Source organism: Podarcis filfolensis (genome assembly GCF_964270895.1).
Source record: "Podarcis filfolensis genome assembly, chromosome: 3".
In the NCBI taxonomy this organism is placed as follows: Eukaryota; Metazoa; Chordata; class Lepidosauria; order Squamata; family Lacertidae; genus Podarcis; species Podarcis filfolensis.
The window spans coordinates 1,652,531-1,677,507 of NC_139606.1; the positions used below are offsets into that span (position 1 = coordinate 1,652,531).

Consider the following 24,977-nt stretch of genomic DNA (forward strand, 5'->3'; position numbering starts at 1 on the left):
CCAACTCCGCAGTTGGCAGAGAAAACTACACTCTTTCATCTTCTCACATAAAAAACCAAGAATAAGCCCCAAATACCTGCACCTCCCCACCTCAGAAGGAGGATGGGGAATCCCCAACATAGAAGCATATTACATTGCCAACCAAATACGCCATATAATCTCATATATACTAGAAGATGAGACAAAACAATGGGTACACCTAGAGAGGGACACAATTGAAAATACCTGCACCACAACATACCCACTCCTCCCAAACAAACTAAAGAAAATTCCCACAACACTTAACAGGTACACACAGACCATGCTCAAAGCATGGAAAACACAAATAGGCAAACTATCCCCAACCCCATCCCCACTAATCCCCCTGGCGTACCACCCATTATTCCACCATGCAGCACAAAACTTCCAGATAAAAACCTGGCGAACCAAAGGCTTATATCGCCTAATAGACTTTTATAAAAATAACAAACCCTTGTCAACACAAGAAATACAAGACAAACTAGAAGACACCCAAATGCCCTGGTTAACACAACACCAACTACACGCCCTCTTAAACAACCCAACAGTAAAATCAGCAGCAACTAGACCCCTGACAACCTTTGAAAACCTCCTCCTAACAACAAAGGGAAACGGTAAAGGGGCGGTATCCGCAATATACAAAATACTACTCCAAAACCCCGCAAATCCCCTAGACGCAATCAAAAAACAATGGGAGAATGACATAGGCTATGAGATTAACCCCACTCAATGGACCAGAATGTGGTCTAAACCCCCCTTTAAATCCATATCAACGAAAAGAAAAGAACTCACACTGAAACTCACCTACAGGTGGTACCTAACACCAAGGAAACTAGCGCTAATACACCCAGGAACCTCACCAAAATGCTGGAGAGGGTGCACCTCCACAGGCACATACCTCCACATGTGGTGGGAGTGTCCCAAAATCCAACTATTCTGGACAACAGCCATACAAGAAATATGTAAAATAACTAAACAAGTATTAGACGTCACCCCAGAATTGGCCCTACTAAACATCTTCCAAGACAACAATGCCCATTTACACCACAAAGAACTCATAACCCACCTACTTTCAGCAGCCAGAAACACCATAACCAGACACTGGAGAGACCTGTCAGGAGTAAGCATGGACCAATGGTACCAAATAGTATGGGAAACAGCCCTACTAGAAAAATTAACTAATAAACTGAAACTGACACGGGGACAAACAGAAGAAGACACCTTCACCCCGGTATGGCTCCCCTTTATCACATACACAGCCCAACAGGACAACGACAATAATCCACCAACAGCATACAAATCAATATGGCTAACCTGATCCAAAACACCCACCCACCTCACTCACACACGAAAACAAAGATCACCACAGCCAATCACAAACAAACAATCACACCCTAGGCCAACCCCAACCTCTCTCACCACCAAAGGAACACAAGTGAACAACACAAGCATGCTGACACCAAACTCTACATACATTAAGCATAATAGAAACACCGCTACCCGACCCCACCCCCATCCATCTCCCCTCCCTCCACCCCCTTTCTTTTTTTCTTTCTTTTTTCTTCTCTCCCTAATGCCTCATCAAATGAAACAGATTTGTAAAAATGTTACATGGAAGAAAAAAAATAATACGAGGCATTACACTTACACTGTAAAACAAGAAAACCCTTAATAAAATATTTTTTTTAAAAAAAAACCAATAACAACCAAGAGTGATGAGGTACATATTTTTGCTTATGTTGTAAATTAACTAGTATCCATGTTAATCGTAATGTTTTTCATTACATTCCAAGTATTTTGAAGAGTTCAAGAGTGTAAGTAGTAAGGCTGCAGGAGTATAGTCATTGCAGTTCATGATGTAGAAACTCTCTACATAAGATTTAAACATAATGTAGCTGTATAACTGAGGTAAATAAAGTGCACTATTGCATAAATGTCTTCAAGATCTTACAAGTAATTCTTATTTAAAGAAAGGATTTTAAAAATCCCTTTAATCCCTACTAAGGTTAAGAAGGTTCAATTTTCTCTATAGTAGATTCAAGCATGCACACATATCTTTTAATAAATATTTCACCTCCAGAGCCTTGAAAAATATTTATTAAATGAACATTTCATACACAGAAACCTTGACACAACTGGGGGTGATGGTTAAACTTATAGTTAAACACACAACCCAGTGACTGCTAGAAGTCTACCATCTATTTCCCATCTCTTCAGATACCAACCATAACAGAAATCATTTTAACCATGATTCATCTCTGATGGAGAACCGTTTTGGTGCAGGGAGTGCACCAAAAGTGCACCAAGGGAGCACAATGTGTTGGATCGTACTGCTTTCAGTCAATGTTCATTATTGTACTTTACATTTCTATGTTTATATTGTACTGTTTTATTTTCCACGTTGTAAATGGTTCATGGGCATATTGGCTGAAGAGGGAGGGAAAGAAATAATAAATGAATTATTTTATCATTTATTATTATGAAATTACCCTTGTATAATGTTATGCTGACTTAACTAGTATCATATGTCAGTGTATCTTCAAGACCACAGCAGGACTTAATCTTGATCCAATACCTTCCAGCTGCCATAACTGGAGTATAGGATAACCAAAGAACATCCTAGGCTCCTGTTTACATTCAGGACAGAAACAGGGGGAAATGATGGGCAGATAAGGGAGGTGGCTGGAAGAGATCAGACATGTAGAAAGAAGTAAAAAAGGACAGTGGGACAAACTGGACAACATCTCACTACTACATTTCTCAGCTTCCAGGGAGACTTATCACCAAATGTGGTGTTTCCCTCCCCCCCCCACATTTTATGCAATGAACTTCTGAGAAGTGGGTCCACTTAATGGTCATTGGGTGCCAACAAACTCAGCTGGTAGCAGCCCAGCAAAATTCAATATCAATGATATTCTGAAAATGGCAGTATATACTGCATTGCTAGCACTTATTGCCAAAGCGCTGTCTTCTCTTCTTTAGTGAGACTCTTTCTTTCATCCATGTAAAGGTCCGGAGTTCTGAGATCGAAGGGGACAAACTGCATTTGGCTCCACCCCAGCCATCAAAGCAGTTTCTTATCTCTCCTCCAGCCTCTCCTCCTGTAGGTTGGCACCCAATGAACGATGCAACACCTGCTGCTAACTATGACCTCCCTTATGCAGTTTCTAAACGGGAATCAGGTAGGTCTTCTGAAATTTCAGGTATTTGAGTTTAAGAAGAGAAGATGAACTGAGCCAATAGAGACATGAATACCTAAATTCTATCTATCGTTAAGTTCACCAAAGTTCTCTTTTTAATCACTTGTGTGCAAATCTTGGGTAGGTATTGTAAGAAATCTATATGGATAGCTTCAGTTTCAGCTTGAGGACATTTTCTGTGTATTCCAAGGACATGAGTTCTCCTACTTCTTGTTCTGAGAGTAGTTCTGAAACTGAAACATGTACAGCATCACAGAACTTAATACCTGCATTTCATGAGTTTTTCTTATCTAAATGAAAAACGTGATGTATGGTTGCATGCTGCAGTTTTCAAGAGAAGTAACCACTGACCGTATTTCTCCATGAGACCTTGACTTGGTCTGAGATCTATAGCATTTCTACCTATATCCACATTTTTTCACAACCAAGGACAACTAGAAAGGTGGCTTAAAAACCCCCAAAAGCTCAGGTTTTGAGGCACCATGTTCTGTACTCTGTTGCATGGCATGATTGTGACTAGAACCACTAGCAAGATCTTTTATGATTAGCTGTGCCTCTTCTGGAATCCTTCCATGCACCTACACAAATAAATGGAGCAATGCAACCATGCTAAACACCTTCAGCAAGCAGCCCAGCATAAGATCAACTCATGGCTGCTGTCTGAATGACCACTGGAGAAGTTGAGGAGATGGGCTGTTGTGTTCTGGAGGAGGAGCACAGTTCTTTCTGCTAAGAAACATCTGGCCACCTTTCTTCCCATCTACTGTATTCTATGACATATCCTCAAATACATAGGTGTTCGTGTGCTTAATTAACAACTAAGAGGATGTGATGGCCAAGTAATGAACCAACTTGCAGAGCAATCCTAACCATGTCTATTTAGAAGTTAAGTCCTGTTGAATTCAGTGGGGCTTTCTGCCAGGTAAATAGGGTTAGGATTGCAACTCCTAAAACAAAATGAATCTCAGTATAAAGGTACTGTATCTTGGGGGTAGACAACTATGTCCACAGACTCAAACAATTTGCTGTGCATGTGTGGACCTTTGTTGCAGAGCAGCAGTCAATGACCACCAAGGCCTTGGAGCTGACCAACAGTCATCTCAAATCAACTGATGCCTGCAGGCAAATAAGCACTTGTAATTTCTCCCTTTGTATTTTATCCTGTCAACAAGCCCATTAATGTTTTCTTACACATGAATTAGTAGATAGGAATCCCAAGATATTCTTAAATTTCCAATTTAATATAGGCACTGCGATAAAACTCATCAGGAGGATAGATTTATAGACACTGTCGGCAAAGCTTGCTAATCAGGTTTCCTCCCATCTGCTACACTGAGAGCTGCCTCTTTCTGTTTGGGAATGATCTCTGCTTGTGCAGAAAGTCATACGATAAAGTACAAAGGGCAACCTAGTATTGCGCAGCAGGTACACAGAGCAGGCATCTCTCGTGTTGCCCAAGCGCGCGCTCTCTTCTAAAGACTTTTACAGTGAAGGAGAAAACGCACGTACATGGAACAGCACAAAGGCCACTTGAACTGGTTGCCGGTTTACAGCCAAATATGGTAAGCGCATTCGTGCAAAACGCTCCTCCACAAACTAATCACACACTGCCCCCTGGGGAGAGGTTAGGCAACAGCATGTTCAATTACAGTTTGTGTCCCAAATGGGATACTTAAACAATAGTGGCATCATGAGTGTCTTGAGTCAATGTCCAAAATCCATTCATGCCATTTTTGCATTTATATCTTACCTTTTCATTTGATTCTCACCCTCCTCATTTAATTCCCACAACAACCCTGTGAGGTAGGTTAGGCTGAGAGGCAGCGACTGATCCAAGGTCACACAATGAGCTCCATGGCTCAGTGGGGATTTGAACCCTGGTCTCTTAGGTCTTATTCCAACCGTGACGCCCCTCTTGACTGTCCAGTTGAGCAGTAATGTATTCTAGTGGGGCTCTATGATGCTAAATAGCATTTAGTCTAAATGTTTGTCTTTGATTGCAGGTGAGAAATACGAGCTGCACGCAGGTACAGAGTCCACCCCAAGTGTCGTGGTACATGTCTGTGACACGGATGCAGCAGAAGAGGGAGACCCAAACAATTCACCCAAGCCCAAAATTGTTCAAACTCGACGTCCTGATGTGCCACCTTCTGTGTCTAACTGATTGTCTCCAACAAGAGCACCTCTTTTTTATTCCACTTCTGTAGTCTTCCCATGTATTTTAATTTCTATTGGCTCTGTTTGTCTGGAAAAAATATATTGCGTGTTTCTGGATATTTACCTTATTGGAATACACTTTTTGCTGCAATGAAATCTTACGAAAGAGTATATGTTGTTGTTGTTTGTGGGGGGCTACAGTAATCATATTGCACATCGCACAGAACAATTGGCATGGGTCAGATAATGCAAGGCTGGTGAGCTAAGTTGACTAGGCAATATTTCATTGCTCACTTGAATGTCAAGCATCGTTCAGTGAACAGTACCAGTGATTTGCAATTCAGGATCCACAAGTTAGTCTTCCAAGTAAGCTTTCTTTTCAAACAGGATCCCCATATGCCCTGCTTAACTACACGGCTTATGTTGACTTACAGAAGGCAATGGCTTGGCAGCCTTTGCGGAGCAGGGAACAAATTACATTCAACACTATCTAATCATTTCCCCTTCCAATATATCTAGTCCTATCTAAACCTTCAGTTTTGGGTCTAAGATGGGAGGTGCCTCCACGCAGTGAAAGAACACGAACAAAGCTTCCTTTAGGAAAACGGAAGTTTTGTCCAAATGAGAACAAAAGAACTGCAGGTAATTGCAGACAATAAGAGTTGCAACAGTAACAAGGACAAAAATCTGAGAAGCACAACGCTAAAAATATTAAGATCAACAGTAAAAAACAAAAAAAAACCTTAGATAAATTAGAAGCAGGAAACCAGCTGGACCTTTGGATGACAAAAGTGTGCTAAGGGACAAAAAGGAGATTAATAATGTACTTATTTATTTATACAAATATTTAAAGACCACACCTTCATATAAAATATCAAGTAGAACCAAACATCAAATACCGTAAAAACTAGAAAATAATTATAAAAATGACCGATTCTTCTTGAAAAAGTTTAAACAACTTAATAATTTGCTCTTTTGGCATAAAAATCTTTAAGAGATGCCTGAAAGCTAGCAGCTAAGATGGCCTGCAGAATCTGTGCTGGAAGAGTATTCCACAACATGGGACCATAGAACCAAAGAATTGTGGAGTTGGAAGGGATCCCAGGGGTTGTCTAGTCCAACACTCTGCAATACAGGGACACTAAATGCTCTACCTTTAGTTGAATCCAGTTGAGCTTCTGTGTCACAGGGGGTGGCGGGTGGAATGATAGCACTGATTTCAGTGACTTAGCTGGGATGTATGAGCTCAGCTGGCCCTTAAGGTAGGGTCACCAGACGTCCCCGTTTCCCGGGGACAGTCCCCAGATTTGCGAATAAGTCCTCAGACAAATTCCATCCCCGGAATGTCCCTAGATTTCATCTGATGTCCCTGGGAAACGCAGCAGCGGCAGTCTCAGCAGCCCAGAGCAGTTGGCTCTGGCTGGCTTCAGGAGCTGCTTGGAAGTCCCCATCTGATGGTGGTGCAGGGGCTCTAATATGCAGCTTCCAGGCTGCCTCCACCTTCCCTGACCCCAGCAACTAAGCTGTGAAGAGAGGCTTCATGCTGCCTATCGGAGCAGCCTCCTAAATCCTACTTGTGTGCAAGCAGGAGTGGGGCGGGGATCTCAGCTGTGAAGGGAGGCTTCACGCTGTCTATCAGAGCTTGCGTGCAAGCAGGAGGGGGCAGGGGTCTCTCAGGAAACGGGAAGCCTCCCTTCCCAGCTGAGGGATCCCCACCCCCTCCTGCTTGCACGCAGGTAGGAATGGGATTGGGGCTGCTCTGATGGGAAGGGAGGCATTGGGCTGCTGAGCCTTGCTGCCGCTCTTGGACCTCCTTCTCCGCCTTCCACGCCTGACCTACCGCACTGCTTCCCCACCACCACCAAAGAACCAACAACTCAGGGGCTGCCCAGGCTCATGGAGAAAGGAGATAGAAGCCTCGGAGGAAGGGGAAACGTGGTGGTTGAGGTCAAGGCGGCGGCTGCCCCTCTGCCACCGCCATCACTGCAGCATCAACATCCCAAACGTGTAGTATTTATTTATTTATTTAAAGTGTCCCCGGATTCATTGAAAAAAATATGGTTACTTTACCTTAAGGAGTCTGCCTGGCTTGTGCTCTCCCCAAAGCTGCTCTGGCAGGTTAGGGGGGAATGCAGAACAGACTTAGTGGGAGGGAAAAGTCCCATTGCTCAAGTTGACATGACAGTTACTTAACACTGCATTAGATGCAGCTGGACACCAGTTGTTCAGGGCTTTATATATAGAAACCTTAACCTGGCCTGGTTGCATATAGGCAGGCAGTACAGAAGTTTTAGCAGAGGTGTTCCCTATTGTCGGCTAGCTGGAGCTTCAAGGCAAGGCCAAGGTTCAGCCCCATGTAGAACACTTTGCATTAATCCAGTCTTGAGGTTGCCCATGCACAATCCAGATGCAGTTGTAGCTGGCATATACTGTAACAGGCAAAGGTGGTAAATGGCACTCCTAGCCAGTGTAGTCACAAAGCTGTATCTGGGAGTCATCCCATTCCCCCAAGCTTTCTTTCTTTCTTTCTTTCTTTCTTTCTTTCTTTCTTTCTTTCTTTCTTATACTCTGCCCATCTGGCTGGGTTCCACAGGGCAGGCGTCACTACTGAGAAGGCCCTCTGCCTGGTTCCCTGTAAACTCCCTTCTCACAGGGAGGGAACCGCCAGAAAGCCTTCGGAGCACACACACACACACCCCGTCCCGGTGGAACCTGCCCCAGCCAGGAAACAGCCTGCCTGCAATTTTTTTATGTTAAGTAGTTTTTATTAATTTTCAATTACAAAAATCCAATATGCGCCAAATTATATTAATACCAAATAACAATACCAATTCAAATACAAATAAATTACATAGCCAATTATACATTTTGTATGGCTTACCATGTGCTGTACTTCAGGGTCTGATTCCCTTTACCGTAATTCTGCCTCCAGACTGTTGCTCAAACCAAATACAATTCATTCTTTTTTTTTTTGAAGTGTTTATTAATTTTCCAATAAGAGCATCCAATTAACATATGAAATCAAATCCAATAAAAAATAAATAAATTTTAAAAAGTCCAATTGTCTTCCAAATAGTAATCTTATTTTTTTTTACTTCCCGCGGTCTGAATTCCGAAGCATTTTCCACATTGTAGTGTGATAGGAATTTTGAGGTCTTAGAGATATAGCAATGTTCATAACCGCACGTACATAGATCAGCACAGGAAGATGGAACTGAAGCCATTTTGATTCCTAAGCTGAGCAAATGTTTTCTCTGCATGGTCAAAGTGGAAAAGCCTCCCCATTGTCTTTTCCTTCACAAATCCTGTCTTAAGGGTATGTCTGTGTTTGAATAGGGTGTGAGCCTGTCACCTGGCCCAGGAACTAAGTATTTATCACTACAAAAGAATGGCCGGGCTCCCCAGGCAATCCAATCAAATAACCTGCCAGACAGGAGATAAACAACAACAGGAGAAAAACAATATTCAAATATACTGTTTTAGACTGCCTTTTTTGTGATGTAAGTGTGATGTATCTGAGGGGTGGTCTTAGGTTATGCCCCTTCTGTGATGTATGTATGATGTTTCTGGGGGTGGTCTTGATCTACAGGGTGGCAATTTCAAAAGTCTTTATAAGGCCTTGCATGCCATTTTTTTGGTCCCCTCCTCTCTCCTGCGGGTGAGGGGAGCACCCTGTTGCAACAGATCAATAAAGATCAAGCTTACTAGCTACTTTGCTTCTCAATATTCTCTGGTTGGCCTCTGTTATTCTCTCCTACCAATAGTGAACCTATGTAAGGACTCTATGTGGGCTCTTGGATACCCCATAAGGGAAAAGGGCAATTTTTATTTACAACAGTAGTCCTGCCTTTCATCATCAGTGTTTTCATAATTCCATACCATGATTTTATCCTCCATGTTTGTCTCTGGCTCTGTGATCCTCATAAATACAATCCATTCTTGATAAAACCCCTTATACTACAGCTACAATGATTAACTTCAGTTCGCATTAACACATATAGTAATTTGTAAATTCACAAATGAAGTTCTCCTTTCTTCTTCCTGTATGAGGTTTTAATTTCCATCAATTGTTCCTTTGCTCTTTTATCAAATATTATGTCCCCATTAATTATTCCTGATCTCATCTGTTGACTCAGAGTTGCTCTGGTGAGGTCTCTCTCTTTGTTCTCAACTTTTCTGATGCAGCTGTAAAATTCCACTTTCGATTTCAAACAGGGAGTCACCCAGCATCCTGCCAAAGTCCTTGCAGGCCTCCAAGTTCTCCTCTCCACATCCATTCAAAGCAATTAATTATAATTATTCGTAGCAGAATGATATGGTGCCCCGCCAGAGCCCCGGCAAGTCTTCAAAGTCCAGCCCCGCCTCCCCTCAATGAGGGGGTAAGTGAAAGAATTAACTCCGCAGAGGCTCCAAGCCCTTTTTGTAATTATTCCAAACATTAATTTTTCACTCACACAGTCCCATTTGTCATTATGATCCATATTAGTACTCCCATCTCTTTTCTTCTTCATTAGGTTTAAAGAACATTTTTTTGGCATTGTCAGGCGTTCTTAGGGGTGGGGTGTGCCGAGTCATTGATGTAACAAAAGATTTATAATGAAGCAATTGGCTCCCCCCCCCCAACACATACCTTCATTTTGGCTGGAATGAAGTCATATTTCCAATTTAAATCTGTGCAGCCTTGTAACTGTTTCAATTTGGCAGTCCTTAATCTTGTCCTGTCATTACCAACACGTTTCTGTGCATTAATTCTAATTAATCCTTTAATGAACAGAAGCACCACTGCTCTCAATGGCAGCATTGGGGGTTACCGAGAGGCGAAGTGCTTTGCACCCAGCGTCTCCCTAGTTCCCACCTCCATGTAGGAGCAAAAGCCGGGTACTGAGACGATCTGTGAGTGTAGCTCACTCCTCCCAGGCCCTGGGGGGAGTTTACAAAGATATTTACCCTCTTTCATCTTTGTTTTGCTTCATCAACAGTCTATGCTGCAGTGGGAGCTGTGCCATTAAGGCAACCGGAAACTGGAAGCCCAGCCTGCCTACAAATTGTGCATCCTTACTGCAGGAGATAAAGGTCAGATTCCTATGCCGGAACTACGGTAACTTTCTCAGAGACAAAGTTCTAGGCCTTGTTGACAAATTAATGAATTTCTAGACGCATATGGCATCCAACTGAGAGTTCCTAAAAAACTGAATGTGAAATTGCTGATCTTCTAAGAAAAACATGTGACTTATTCCTAGCAACAACCACCATATCTGAGGACTATGAAGTAGCTAATGTAACACCATTTTTTAAAGGGGGCTGTTACCAAAATTTTTATAAAGGTTAGGGGGGGAGGTTGTTTCCAGTTAAATGGGACACTGCACCCCCAGACCATCCCCCCAAACCAACACCATTCAATATTGTAAATATCCCCATAAAACCCACCAGTTTTGCCACATTGTATCTTGTTCAAGGGACAAGGGAAGGGACGCGGGTGGCGCTGTGGGTAAAAGCCTCAGCGCCTAGGACTTGCCGATCGAAAGGTCGGCGGTTCGAATCCCCGCGGCGGGGTGCGCTCCCATTGCTCGGTCCCAGCGCCTGCCAACCTAGCAGTTCGAAAGCACCCCCGGGTGCAAGTAGATAAATAGGGACCGCTTACCAGCGGGAAGGTAAACGGCGTTCCGTGTGCTGCGCTGGCTCGCCAGATGCAGCTTGTCACGCTGGCCACGTGACCCGGAAGTGTCTGCGGACAGCGCTGGCTCCCGGCCTCTTAAGTGAGATGAGCGCACAACCCTAGAGTCTGGCAAGACTGGCCCGTACGGGCAGGGGTACCTTTACCTTTACTTTATCTTGTTCAAAGTTACATGGTATTCATCTTCCCTTGTGCAGCAAAACACCATCCCAGCTTCATTTTACTCAGGGAACAAAGGACTGCCAAAGGGGGAACTTGGGAAAACTGGTAAAGACAGCCATAATCCCTGCAACTTGGGATCCTGTACACAGCAGTCTCTTGCAGAAGAGATAATCACTGGCATCCAGGCAGATGGGTGTCAGACGGGTAGCCAGCACACAGACAATAGCAAACCATCCAAGAATGGACTGTGCTTTCGGTCAGGGCAAAGAGGTGTGATTACCTGACTGGGAAAACCAGGAACTTTTAAATATTTCCTTTGTATCACTTGATGGGTGTAAGATAGAGGGCAAGGGAGTGTTGGGGGCAAAACCTGATAAATTGATTTCTGCCAGAGACCCCTCCCTCATACATACATACCCCATATGTAAGATGTATCTATGATGTGTGCATGATGCGTCACCAAAGATGTTTATGGGGAAAAGGGGAAATTTATAAGAGAAGGAGCCATCCTTTCTTCAGGACTACTTCCTGCTTCTTCTATGGGGTGGGTGGAAGTCCTGTTGCAACAGTCTTGAATAAAGATCAGGCCTACTGGCTGCTGTTTTGCTCCTATATTCCTGGCTGGTGTCTTTGTTTGGCAATCCAAGTGAGCCCAAGGATTTTCCTTTAACAGGGTCCAGGGAATTACAGGCTTCACATCTGTTCCGGGGAAAGCAGTGGAAAGTGCTATAAAATATATGATGACTGATCACATGAAAGAACAAGTTTTGCAGAAGAAGAATCAGCATGGCTTTTGCAAGGGAATGTCCTGGTTAGCTAACCATTCTATGAGAGCACCAACAAGGATGATGGAAACAGGTGATCCAGTTTACATGGTGGGCTTCGATTGTCAAAATAGTTTTTGACCATGGCTATGAACACATAGGGACGCGGGTGGCGCTGTGGGTTAAACCACAGAGCCTAGGACTTGCTGATCAGAAGAAGAGAAGAGTAGAAAAGTTTGGATTTGATATCCCGCTTTATCACTACCCGAAGGAGTCTCAAAGCAGCTAACATTCTCCTTTCCCTTCCTCCCCCACAACAAACACTCTGTGAGGTGAGTGGGGCTGAGAGACTTCAGAGAAGTGTGACTGGCCCAAGGTCACCCAGCAGCTGCAGGTGGAGGAGCAGAGACGCGAACCCGGTTCACCAGATTACGAGTCCACTGCTCTTAACCACTACACCGCACTGACTCTCAGAAGGTCAGAAGCTCAGAAGCTCAGAAGGTCGGTGGTTCAAATCCCCGCAACGGGGTGAGCTCCCGTTGCTCGGTCCCTGCTCCTGCCCACCTAGCAGTTCGAAAGCACCTCAAAGTGCAAGTAGATAAATAGGTACCACTCCAGCGGGAAGGTAAATGGCATTTCCATGCACTGCTCTGGTTCGCCAGAAGCGGCTTAGTCATGCTGGCCACATGACCCAGAAGCTGTACGCCGGCTCCCTCGGCCAATAAAGCGAGATGAGCGCCGCAACCCCAGAGTCAGTCACGACTGGACGTAACGGTCAGGGGTCCCTTTACCTTTACCTTTTATGAACACATGAGCATTTCCAATTGAATTCTGTCTCAGTGTTTCCTGTCCACACTAGTAGGCAGCACTCTCCCTGTGCAAAGGTCAGAGGGGGCAGGGCTTCTGTTGAAGTAGGTGATTAGCTGTGGGAGGAGCTTATCAGAGCTTGTAGGGCAGCGGCACGCGCCTAGCGGCGCGCGCAGTTTGATCCATCTTTTAGATTTAGGGGAGCTAGTCTTAAACGTTTGTTGGGGGAGACCTAGGTTTTTTGGGGGGGATTTATTTGTCCTGTCTTCACGCTTTTTATGATGGAGGACCGCTGTAGTCACCCCCAACGACACGTTCTCAAGATGGAGGGTGAGGGAACAGCTGCAGTCGCCTGTGGTTCCTGCGCAATGTTTGCCATCTTGCCAAAGGTTGCAGGCAGCTTTACCTGCAGCAATTGCATGTTGATTGCCCTCTTAAAAGACAAAGTCCATCAACTGGAGGAACGTGTAGCTACGCTCCAAAGAATTAGAGAGCTGGAGCTCTTCTTGGAAGCAACAGAGCACACTGTCTCCACCAAGGAGGAGACAGGGGACTCCCCTGAGAAGGAGGCTAGTTCACCAACACAGGAGCCAGATATATGGAGAAATGTGACTCAAAGAAGTAGGAAGCCCAGGGTTCGCTCTGATTGTTTAGAAATACACAATCGCTTTGAGGTCCTCTCCCCTAGCATGGAAGACGAAGAGCAGACTCCATTTGAGGATCTCTCCCTCATTACACTCGATCAGGTATATGAAGACGAGCAGCAAAGTCAGTCCTCAGGGAATGTGCAGGCGACCTTGGAACGGACAGCTCACGGAAGAACCCCGACCAGACCTAAGAGGAGGCGTGTAGTGGTGATAGGGGATTCCCTACTGAGGGGAACAGAAGCAGTGATCTGTGGGCCTGACAAGATGTCTCGGGAAGTGTGCTGTCTCCCCGGGGCTAAGATCCAAGATGTAACTGAACGACTGCAAGGAATCATAAAACCCACTGACAAATACCCCTTCCTCTTGGTTCATGTGGGAACCAATGACACTGCAAGCAATAGCCTCCAGAAGATCAAAAGAGATTACGAGGCTCTGGGCAGGAAATTGAAGCAATTAAATGCACAAATTGTCATCTCATCTGTCCTCCCAGTTGAACGACGTGGCCCAGGGAGAGAGGGAAAAATAGTGGAAGTGAACAACTGGCTTCGCAAATGGTGTAAACAGGAACGGTTTGGATTCTTAGATCACGGAATGCAGTTTCTTGAAGATGGACTTCTGGCAAGCGATGGGCTGCACCTCACAACGGTTGGGAGGAATGTTTTTGCCAAAAATCTCAGAAACCTCATCAGGAGGGCTTTAAACTGACTAATGTGGGGGAGGGAGACAGTGCTCCTGAAGGTAGGAGTCTATCAATTGATGAAGATGATCATCCAAATGTCATAGACCAAATGGAGCAAACAGCACGCAGACCTAGTGGTGGGAGGAAAAAATCCTTAAATAAGAGACACGGGGGAATGATTAATGGACTTCAATGTCTGTACACTAATGCGCAAAGCATGGGAAATAAACAAGATGAGCTTGAGCTCTTGGTACAGCAAACTAAATATGACATAATAGGAATCACTGAAACCTGGTGGGATAAGTCCCACAATTGGAATGTAATAATGGAGGGATACAATCTATTTCAGAGAAACAGACCAGACAAGAAAGGAGAAGGAGTGGCGTTATATGTCAGGGATGTGTATACCTGTGAAGAGATCCAAGATTTAGAACCTCAAAGCCAAAGTGAGAGCATTTGGGTCAAAATTAAGGGAGAGAAGAATAACAGTGACCTCATTGTGGGAGTTTACTATAGATCCCCAAGCCAAACGGAGGACATAGATGATGCCTTCCTGGAACAGATGGCCAAGCATGCAAAAGGAAGGGAGATAGTAGTAATGGGGGACTTCAATTACCCGGATATTTGTTGGATGTCAAACTCAGCCAAGAGCATAAGGTCAAACAGATTCCTCACTGGCCTTGCAGACAACTTCATTGTCCAGAAAGTGGGAGAAGCAACAAGAGGAACAGCCATTTTAGATCTGGTCCTAACCAATGTTGATGACCTGATTAGTGGGGTAGAAGTGGAAGGATCATTAGGCGCGAGTGATCATGCTCTTCTGAAGTTTACTATACAGCGGAAAGGAGCAGCCAAGCATACTAGGACTCAATTTCTCGACTTTAAGAAAGCTGACTTTATAAAACTTAGGGAAGTGCTGGGTGAGATCCCATGGACAGTAATACTAAAAGGAAAGGGAGTTCATGATGGCTGGGAGTTTGTTAAGAGGGAGATAGTAAAAGCAGAACTTCAGGCAATACCAATGAGACGGAAACATGGAAGGTACCTAAAGAAGCCAGGGTGGCTATCTAAAGAACTTTTAACTGAGTTAAGATTAAAAAAGGATGTGTACAAAAAATGGAAAAGGGGGGAAACCACCAAAGAGGAATTCAAACAAATAGCCAGCACGTGTAGACACAAAGTCAGAAAAGCTAAAGCACAGAATGAACTCAGGCTTGCTAGAGAGGTTAAAAGCAACAAAAAAGGCTTTTATGGGTATGTTCATAGCAAAAGGAAGAACAAAGAAACAGTGGGGTCACTCAGAGGAGAAGATGGTGAAATGCAAACAGGGGACACAGAAAGGGCTGAACTCCTCAATGCCTTCTTTGCTTCAGTCTTCTCCGACTGAAAACAATGCCCGACCTGAAGAATTTGGAGCAAATGATTCAGCAGAGGAAACACAGCCCAGAATAACTAAAGAGATAGTACAAGAATACTTGGCTAGTCTAGATGTATTCAAGTCTCCAGGGCCAGATGAACTGCATCCAAGAGTATTAAAAGAACTGGCAGGTGTGATTTCAGAACCACTGGCAGTCTTTGAGAATTCCTGGAGAACAGGCGAAGTCCCGGCAGACTGGAGGAGGGCAAATGTTGTCCCTATTTTCAAAAAGGGGAAAAGAGAGGACCCAAATAATTACCGCCCAGTCAGTCTGACATCAATACCAGGGAAGATTCTGGAGCAGATCATTAAGCAAACAGTCTGTGAGCACCTAGAAAGGAATGCTGTTATCACCAATAGTCAACATGGATTTCTGAAAAATAAGTCATGTCAGACTAACCTGATCTCGTTTTTTGACAGAATTACAAGCCTGGTAGATGAAGGGAACGCAGTGGATGTAGCCTACCTTGATTTCAGCAAGGCATTTGACAAGGTGCTCCATGATATTCTTGTAAAGAAGCTGGTAAAATGCGGTCTCGACTATGCTACCACTCATTTGTAACTGGCTGACTGACCGAACCCAAAGGGTGCTCATCAATGGTTCCTCTTCATCCTGGAGAAGAGTGACTAGTGGGGTGCCACAGGGTTCTGTCTTGGGCCCGGTCTTATTCAACATCTTTATCAACGACTTGGATGATGGACTCAAGGGCATCCTGATCAAATTTGCAGATGACACCAAACTGGGAGGGGTGGCTAACACCCCAGAGGACAGGATCACACTTCAAAACGACCTTGACAGATTAGAGAACTGGGCCAAAACAAACAAGATGAATTTTAACAGGGAGAAATGTAAAGTATTGCACTTGGGCAAAAAAAATGAGAGGTACAAATACAAGATGGGTGACACCTGGCTTGAGAGCACTACATGTGAAAAGGATCTAGGAGTCTTGGTTGACCACAAACTTGACATGAGCCAACAGCGTGACGCGGCAGCTAAAAAAGCCAATGCAATTCTGGGCTGCATCAATAGGAGTATAGCATCTAGATCAAGGGAAGTCATAGTGCCACTGTATTCTGCTCTGGTCAGACCTCACCTGGAGTACTGGGCACCACAGTTCAAGAAGGACACTGACAAACTAGAACGTGTCCAGAGGAGGGCAACCAAAATGGTCAAAGGCCTGGAAACAATGCCTTATGAGGAACGGCTAAGGGAGCTGGGCATGTTTAGCCTGGAGAAGAGGAGGTTAAGGGGTGATATGATAGCCATGTTCAAATATATAAAAGGATGTCACATAGAGGAGGCAGAAAGGTTGTTTTCTGCTGCTCCAGAGAAGCGGACACGGAGCAATGGATCCAAACTACAAGAAAGAAGATTCCACCTAAACATTAGGAAGAACTTCCTGACAGTAAGAGCTGTTCGACAGTGGAATTTGCTGCCAAGGAGTGTGGTGGAGTCTCCTTCTTTGGAGGTCTTTAAGCAGAGGCTTGACAACCATATGTCAGGAATGCTCTGATGGTGTTTCCTGCTTGGCAGGGGGTTGGACTCGATGGCCCTTGTGGTCTCTTCCAACTCTATGATTCTATGATTCTATGATGCATCCTCACCGTTGTCTCTCACCTCTGCAAGGACCTCCCTACCCTCCCCACACCGTAGGGACCTGAGGTCCACATATGTGAGAGGTATTTGTTTACATGTGTCCTAGGCCATTTTTAAAAGGAAGCTTTGAGATAACATGTTTTCTGATATACCAGACCTGCACCAAACAGTGGGTTACCTAAAACAGGTGTGTGGTGCCTGGCACTATCACTAGCCCTGGAAACAGCAGGCCAGGGTGGCCATGGGCACAGCCTTCTTTACTAAATCGCTTATTCAAAATAACAGGTGATTAAGCTGAGTTTCTGGCAATTGTTGTGTCTCCATATTCCTTGAAGACGTGCTCCTGTTTCTTAATATGCTTTACAACTGGCATGTCCAACTTGGAGTAGGCTGTGATCTACTATCCAATATCAAAAACTGGCAGTGATCTACTACCCTCCAAAGTCATTTAAGTTTATTAAATAAAGAAATAAATGGATCTTTATTTCACAGATACAGTAGTTATGTTTGGATATCATCATGACAGATCCAAATAGTTATTAGATGGACATGTAACTAAACAAGTGAGAAAAGTCAAACTATATTTTTATATTAGTTTACACAGATCTGAGGAGCCAGTCAGAGTGCACCAGGCTTCTCCATCTTTCTAATACTGTTCCTTTAAATCACAGTTGACTTTGGGTCAGCACCCCCATCCCTCCCCCTCCTTTCCCCTGCTGTTGCATTAAAGCCTTTCCCTCCCTCAAACTCATGGAGTACTAAGGGGGCTTTTCCCATGTGCTTTGTTCTTTGCCTTCCTCCCTGCTTGTGGAAGGGGCGCACTCCTTTCTTACTCGTTTCTTTGCATTTGAATTTGCATTTGAACTAGCGGGTGAGCAAGTGCAGAGCTTTTCGTTTCCTTCCATATTTTTGTACAAATACATTAGTTCTGTACTTCAGTGGAAAAGCAATATTAAAGTTTGGTGGGAGTGACGATTCTTGTCTACGCTCTACTCCTCATATTATTTTATGCATTCATAATGTTTGTAAGAACGCCTAGGCACTTTGGAAAAATGATCTATACAGGGAATTGTTATGTACTAAAGTTCTCACTCTGGGCCAGCAGGGGAACACTGTAGATAGTTTTCACGCAGGTCCACATATGCAAATAAGGGATCGAAAGTGACGTTCAGTGATTGGATAGTTTTAGAAAGTTGTTACTGTTGCGTTGTACTGGAGCTCTATATAAGCAGGCTGGCTGAACCCTTCAGTTCAGTTCTGTTCTGGCCTGTGAATAAACAAGAGCTGTGTGAAGAATCGCTGTGTCGTCTGATATGCTCACCCACCACTTAACAGGAATGCTGCCCCCATCCTGCAGCATGAATTCCCTTTTTGTATTGGGCATCCACCACCTTCTCCGCCATAGAGATGGCTGCTATTCAGGAGTCACTGTGCCAGGCAAAAGGAGGCTCTACTAAGGAGGCCGGATTCCATCGCATGAAGCTAAGAGACAAGATGGGGAAAAAGGTGCCATAAAGCACAGCCCCGCCCCCCGCCCCCCGCAAACCTGGGCTGCGGTGACACTTCCATGGGTGTAGCCAGGATTTTTGTTGGGGGGGGGGGCAGAACCTCAGATTTGTATTGATTGGGGGGCAGCTGCTCCCTGCCCCCCCGGCTACGCCCATGGACACTTCTGGGGGGGGCATAGCACCCAAAATGCCTGAAAGGGCACCCTCAGCCAGGCAGGGGCCCAGACTCTGAGCTTTCCTTTACAAGAAAGAAAAAAGAGAGGAGCGGGGCAAACTGCATCCCTCTAGGATGGGGGGGGGGGGCTGCTGCGTCCCTGCGTAGGGCGGGGGGGGGACACACCCCGTCTTCTCTGTTCAGCATCCCAGCCTTTGCACGCCTTCACGACTGGCTGCGAACTTTCCTCCGCTTTCCTCGCTTCCTGGTTTCGCGAGCTTCTCCCGCAGTCAAGCGCGGGACGCGAACTCGGCCAGGCGAAGAGGCGGAGCCCGAGCGGGGGGGGGTCCTCCTTCACCGCGCAGGCGCGCTCAGAGGAAAGAGGGGGCCTTTCCCCCCCCCTCCTTCTCGTCCCGGGCCAGGCTCAGAGGCCCCCAGAGGCCCCGGAGCTTCGCGGGCCGGATCCCGGGCAAGAGGCCGGCCCGCGCGGCCCCCGACGCAGCTGCTCCCTTGCGGGCCACGAGCAGCAGGTGAGGCGGGCGCCTGAGGGCTGCCGCCAAGGAGCGGGGCTGAGCGGGCTCGGAGCTGCAGGGAGCAGCCTCGGGGGACGCCAGGAGAGTGGCGGGACTTGGTCGGGATGGAGAGCAGAATGACCCGCCCTTCGCCTGATGCAGCAGCTCTTGTACCAGAAGAAGGTACGAAATGACCACGACAGAGGACCAAAAGCATTTGAAAACCAGTAAGGAATGATTGGACGCAGCACTTTATCTAGAATTAAAAGAACACCTCCTAAAATATTGCAGTTGGGCTAGAAGCTTAGTAATAATAATTCATTTATAGCTTTTCAAACTGACTTGTTCAGCAGATGACAGGGAAATTATTTTGGAACGTTATAGTAACTAGAGCAGTGTCGGGATATTTCGGTAAGAGCCATAAAGTATTGCTCGCTTCCAGATTCTCTTCAAAAATCTTAGCAGTGATGTTCATATTTCTGTGGTGGCCACAATGAATAAGCAAAACTGAGCCCATACCGACTTGGAAAGTGTGTGCCTGCGATTCAGCCACAATCTAGTCCTGCCTTCCCCAATGTGGTGCCCCTGGGTGCCCCAGCAAGGTCTTCTGCCCCACCAGATTTTTTTTAATTAAAAAAAATAATGCAGTTGGTGGGACTCCAACCCCCCCCCCCCGCTTACTTTCCCACTTGGGCCATGAGGCATTCTTGGGGAATCGAGGCAGCTGAAGCCTCTCCAGCACTTTGCTTTGAAGCCCGTCCATCTGACTGCAACCAGTGTCCCGTCCCCTGGTAAGAAATTAATAGTGACGCTCCTTGCCCCCACCTGTGTTTCATCAGCTTTGCAGAGTGTGGAGGGCAGCTGGTGCCACTGACTTGCTCAGGCTGGGAAATAAGAGTGCATTTGCCTGTGTCGTCCTTGCAGGATGTGTCGCCTGCAGAAAGCAGCTGGCTCCGTTCCATGAAGATTGTGCACTTGTAATGCACTTTGAGCTCTTTACCTTTCCCAGCCTAAGTGTAATCCTAAACTTACCCTAAACCAGGGGTCAGCAGCCTTTTTCAGCAGGGGGCCGGTCCACTGTCCCTCAGGCCTTGTGGGGGGCCGAACTTTATTTTGAAAGAAAAAAAAAATGAACAAATTCCTATGCCCCACAAATAACCCAGAGATGCATTTTAAATAAAAGCACACATTCTACTCATGTGAAAACATGCTGATTCCCGGACCATCCACAGGCTGGATTTAGAAGGCAATTGGGCCAGATCCAGTCCCCGGGCCTTAGTTTGCCTACCCATGCCCTAAACTTAATCTTGAGCATGACTTTCATTTCAAAACAGAAGTAGGGTAGTGCTGGAACACTGTGCATGAAATGGGCCATCTTTTCCTTTGGTCAACTCAGAAAAAAGGCCACATTGAATTCAGTGGTGTTTACTTCCAGGTAAGTGCATGTAGGATTGAAGACTTGGACTATGAAAGCTCATGCCACAATAGATTAATTGGTCTTTACAGTGTTACAAGACTATGCATGTGTGCTTAATATATTATGATTACAATGGTTGTCAAGTTAGGCTGCTTAAAATCCTATTGAAATCTGGGAGTACAGCAAGCAACTGACCACAATCTTGCAGTAGGTGGATTTGTTTATCTATTAGCTACACATTTATTGACCACCAGCTTCTTCTTTGTGGATGTAAACCAAACAATTTCTCAGGATCCTTCTATTAAAGCCTTCTTTTTGGATTTTATCTGAAGGGAAATTTGCTGAAGTATAAAATGCATTAGCCAATGTTCATCCTCACATGCGTGTTGATAAGAAGGAGGATATCCCAAGTAGACTGCATTACCAACACAGCTGTAGAATTCAACCCATTTTAGCAGTTGCTATGAAGGATGGGAAATCTTGCAAAACAAATCTCAATTTGTATGTAAGTATTCTTTCATTCACCTTTGAACCTGCTTTGTGGGGGGAGGGGGGGGGAGACACCAAACTCACCATTGAAAACCAGTGTGATTCAGTAACTATAGTATGTTGTGCTTAGCCAGAGTTAGGTTATCCCACTTTACCCTACAGTGTTACAGATTGAGGTTGAATCCTGACAAGACAGAAGTACTGTTTTTGGGGGACGGGGCGGGCTGGTGTGGATGACTCCCTGGTCCTGAATGGAGTACCGTATTTTTCGCTCTATAGGACGCACTTTTTCCCCTCCAAAAATTAAGGGGAAATGTGTGTGCGTCCTATGGAGCGAATGCAGGATCCTTGGCTTCAGTGATAGCAACACGAAGCCTCTGAAGCTTTGCGTTGCTTTCGTTGAAGCCTGGAGAGCGAGAGGGGTCGCCTGAAGCCTTTGGAGCGCAGCGGGACCTCGCACTGCACTCCGAAGGCTTCGGGTTCCTTTTGCTGAAGCCGGGAGAGCAAGACTCTCCTGGCTTCAGCAGAGAGGTAGAGCTGCACAGCCCCCCTTCAGCGAAGCGGGAGGAGAAGTGGAAGGGGCTCCGTTTCTCCTGCCGCTTCGCTGAAGGGGCGCTGAGCAGAGAGGGGAGAGAATTTTTTCCCCCCTGTTCTCCCCCTCTTATGGTCCGGTGCGTCCTGTAGAGCGAAAAATACGGTAACTGTGCCCTTAAAGGACCAGATGCAGAGGCTGAGAGTCATTTTGCTGTCCATGGAAGTGCAGGTCAATTCTGTGTCCAGGGCAACTGTTTACCAGCTCCATCTGGTACACAGGCTGAGACCCTACCTGTCTGCAGACTGTCTGGCCAGAGTGGTGCATGCTCTAGTTATCTCCCGTTTGGACTACTGCAATGTGCTCTATGTGGGGCTACCTTTGAAGGTGACCCGGAAACTACAACTAATCCAGAATGTGGCAGCTAGACTGGTGACTGTGAGTAGCTGCTGAGACCATATAACACCAGTCTTGAAAGACTTACATTGGCTCCCATACATTTCCAAGCACAATTCTGTTGGTGCTGACCTTTAAAGCCCTAAACGGCATTGGCCCAGTATACCTGAAGGAGCGTCTCCACCCCCATTGTTCAGCCCAGACACAGAGGTCCAGCTCCGAGGACCTTCTGGCGGTTCTCTCACTGCGAGAAGTGAGGTTACAGGGAACCAGGCAGAGGGCCTTCTCGGTAGTGGCACCTGCCCTGTGGAACACCCTCCCATCAGATGTCAAGGAAATAAACAACTACCTGACTTTTAGAAGACATCTGAAGGCAGCCCTGTTTAGGGAAGTTTTTAATGTTTGATGTTTTCTTGTGTTTTAAATATTCTGTTGGGAGCCGCCCAGAGTGGCTGGGGAGGCTCGGTCAGATGGGCGGGGTATAAGTAAAAAAATGTTGTTGTTGTTGTTGCTATTATTACTGTGAAGGTAAAGAAATCCTGCTCTCAGGCTTCCCATGGACATCTGGTTGTCCACTGAGAACTAGATCAGCCTTTGGCCTGATCCAGGAGTGGTTCTTTGTAAACAGAGTAAGCATTCTAAAGCTTGTTTTACATGGGAAAGTGCTCTAGAAACGATTATAGAAGTTAACTTGGCTGCAAAGTTTTCAAAACCTTTAGTCTTACTGAGACCATTACATACAAGGCAGTTTTCAAATATGGATCACCTGTAAAATGAGAGCAGCTTTTTACAGTGGTCCAAAAACAAGGAAGCTACTTTAGAGCTGAGTCTCATGTCTTGCTGCCAGCATACACCTCAATACAGTGGTACCTCGGGTTACATACGCTTCAGGTTACAGACTCCGCTAACCCAGAAATAGTACTTCAGGTTAAGAACTTTGCTTCAGGATGAGAACAGAAATTGTGCTCCGGTGGCATGGCAGCAGCAGGAGGCCCCATTAGCTAAAGTGGTGCTTCAGGTTAAGAACAGTTTCAGGTTAAGTACGGACCTCTGGAACGAATTAAGTACTTAACCCAAGGTACCACTGTACTACAATTGTTCATCCTTCTATTCCCCTGCTAATAATGTAACATTGCTGTAAATTAATGTTCAGAAATGAACTTTGAGAACATGGGACTCTGACTGCAAATGAGATCTTTGGTTATCAACTTGCTAATGTTTCATTAAAAAAGCAAAGTGCCAAGATACACACCTGGCAGCTATGGGAGTAATGTCCAAATAAGCTCTTAGAAGGTTTCTGTTGCTTCAGGAAGCTTAGCAATGCTTCATAATCTAATAATTCTTAGAAATGTGTTGTCCTCGATGGAGATCTAGGTAAAATACTTCTTTTGTAGAGAAACCCAACAGTAACATTGTCTGCCTATGGAAATATGTAAATTGGTAAATGTTTCACATGTATCTTGTGCCATAGGATTTTATCAGTCATCTTAATCATTTCAAGCTTAATAGCCACATTAAAGTCCTCATATTGTGCCAGTTCAATAACTCCTAGTCATAGTGGTGCATAGTGAGTTAGTGTGGTATAGTGTGGTACAGAATGGTAGAGGAGACCAGGGTTCAAATCCCTCCTCAGCCGTGGATCTCACTGGGTGGCCTGGGCCAGTCACAGCTCTCAGTCTAACCTACCTCACAGGGTTGTTGTGAGGATAAAGTGGGGAGAAATAGAAACATGTACTTGGTGGGTTATAATAAATAACTAAGTAATAAAATCTTGATGTCTGAGAAGTTTGGGGACTAAAAACCCAAACTTATCTACAGAGGTATATCTGTTATTACTGATATAACCAAGGTCATATGACTGCATGTTCCAGCAGTTGTTGTTTTTTTGGGAAAGAGGTCTAAAGAGTCTAATAGTCTCTTGAAACATAGCTGTATACATATGAATGTCAAAAGAGGGCAGTAAATGAGAATTTGTTTGTTCTTTTTCTAGTGAGTAACCACAGATGTGACAATGTGCTACCAGATACGCAGCCTATCTTCTTATCTCATGGGCCTGCCTTTAGAAAGAACCTCACCAAGCAAGCTATGAATTCCACAGATTATATCCCCTTTTGTGTCATCTCTTGGATATTACTCCACTGCCCAACAATGGGTCGCTTGACAGTGTGAAGGATCTGCTTGTTAGTGCCGTCCCAAAAGAGCCGCAACATATAAACCATCAGCAAGAATCCTTTGCCTGTTTTATTGGAGTTCTTCTTGGCAGCATACTTGTCTTTGTCTTTCTTCTAGTGTTCATAAAACATTTAATTCACAGTCACTTGCCAGGTCTGTGGGTACAAAATGCTGAAATAATTGAGCCATTGCTTCAGACTTAATGCTTTCTTAAAATAAAGGCATTGTTCATAAGAAGCCTTCTTAGAAATTGTATATGTGTATGAACAAGAGCAATACCATGTGAAATCTCCTGTTCAGCTGGGGTAGACAACAAAACATTTGTGGGAAGGGTTAAAAGCTTTTATAGAGAAACATGGAAGGCTAAGTCACTGGAAATCTGAGATGGAAATAATCTTAAATGCACTTTAAGCTTTCAGTCTTCTAACTTAATCAAATAATTAATTTTATAACTTGCTGTTCTGCAAGTTGTAAAAAGTGGAATGCACACGTTCTATATCATGCATGCACAGATTGGTTTAAATTGCTATGTACAGAACGCTAAGGGTTGAGCTATGTAGCAATTGCATATGCTTTAATAAGATCTAAATGAAAATAAAGGCAAACTTTATGTTAAGTTATTGAAGATGGTTTAATCTAATATAATATATAATCTAATATAAGCAGCAAATTTTC

At 44.8% G+C, this 24,977-nt stretch overlaps 2 protein-coding genes across 3 annotated transcripts in view; both read left to right on the forward strand.

The window, feature by feature from the left end:
• RCAN2 (regulator of calcineurin 2) overlaps positions 1-5,518 on the forward strand; it is a 28,047-nt gene extending 22,529 nt beyond the window's left edge. For both annotated transcript variants that reach the window (XM_083606802.1, XM_083606803.1), the window contains 2 exons: positions 3,029-3,200; positions 5,222-5,518. In XM_083606802.1, coding sequence (XP_083462928.1) covers positions 3,029-3,200; positions 5,222-5,382 — 333 coding nt within the window. In that variant the 3' untranslated portion in view covers positions 5,383-5,518. The remainder of the gene's footprint in view (positions 1-3,028; positions 3,201-5,221) is intronic.
• A 13,903-nt stretch (positions 5,519-19,421) lies between these two features.
• Positions 19,422-24,606, forward strand: ENPP5 (ectonucleotide pyrophosphatase/phosphodiesterase family member 5; the record flags this gene model as incomplete). The annotated part of the gene is given in 6 exon segments (XM_083605763.1): positions 19,422-19,479; positions 21,046-21,062; positions 21,066-21,174; positions 21,177-21,218; positions 24,121-24,228; positions 24,231-24,606. Coding segments are annotated over 6 exon segments (609 nt in total). The 3' UTR covers positions 24,506-24,606.
• Between the last annotated feature and the right edge of the window lie 371 nt (positions 24,607-24,977).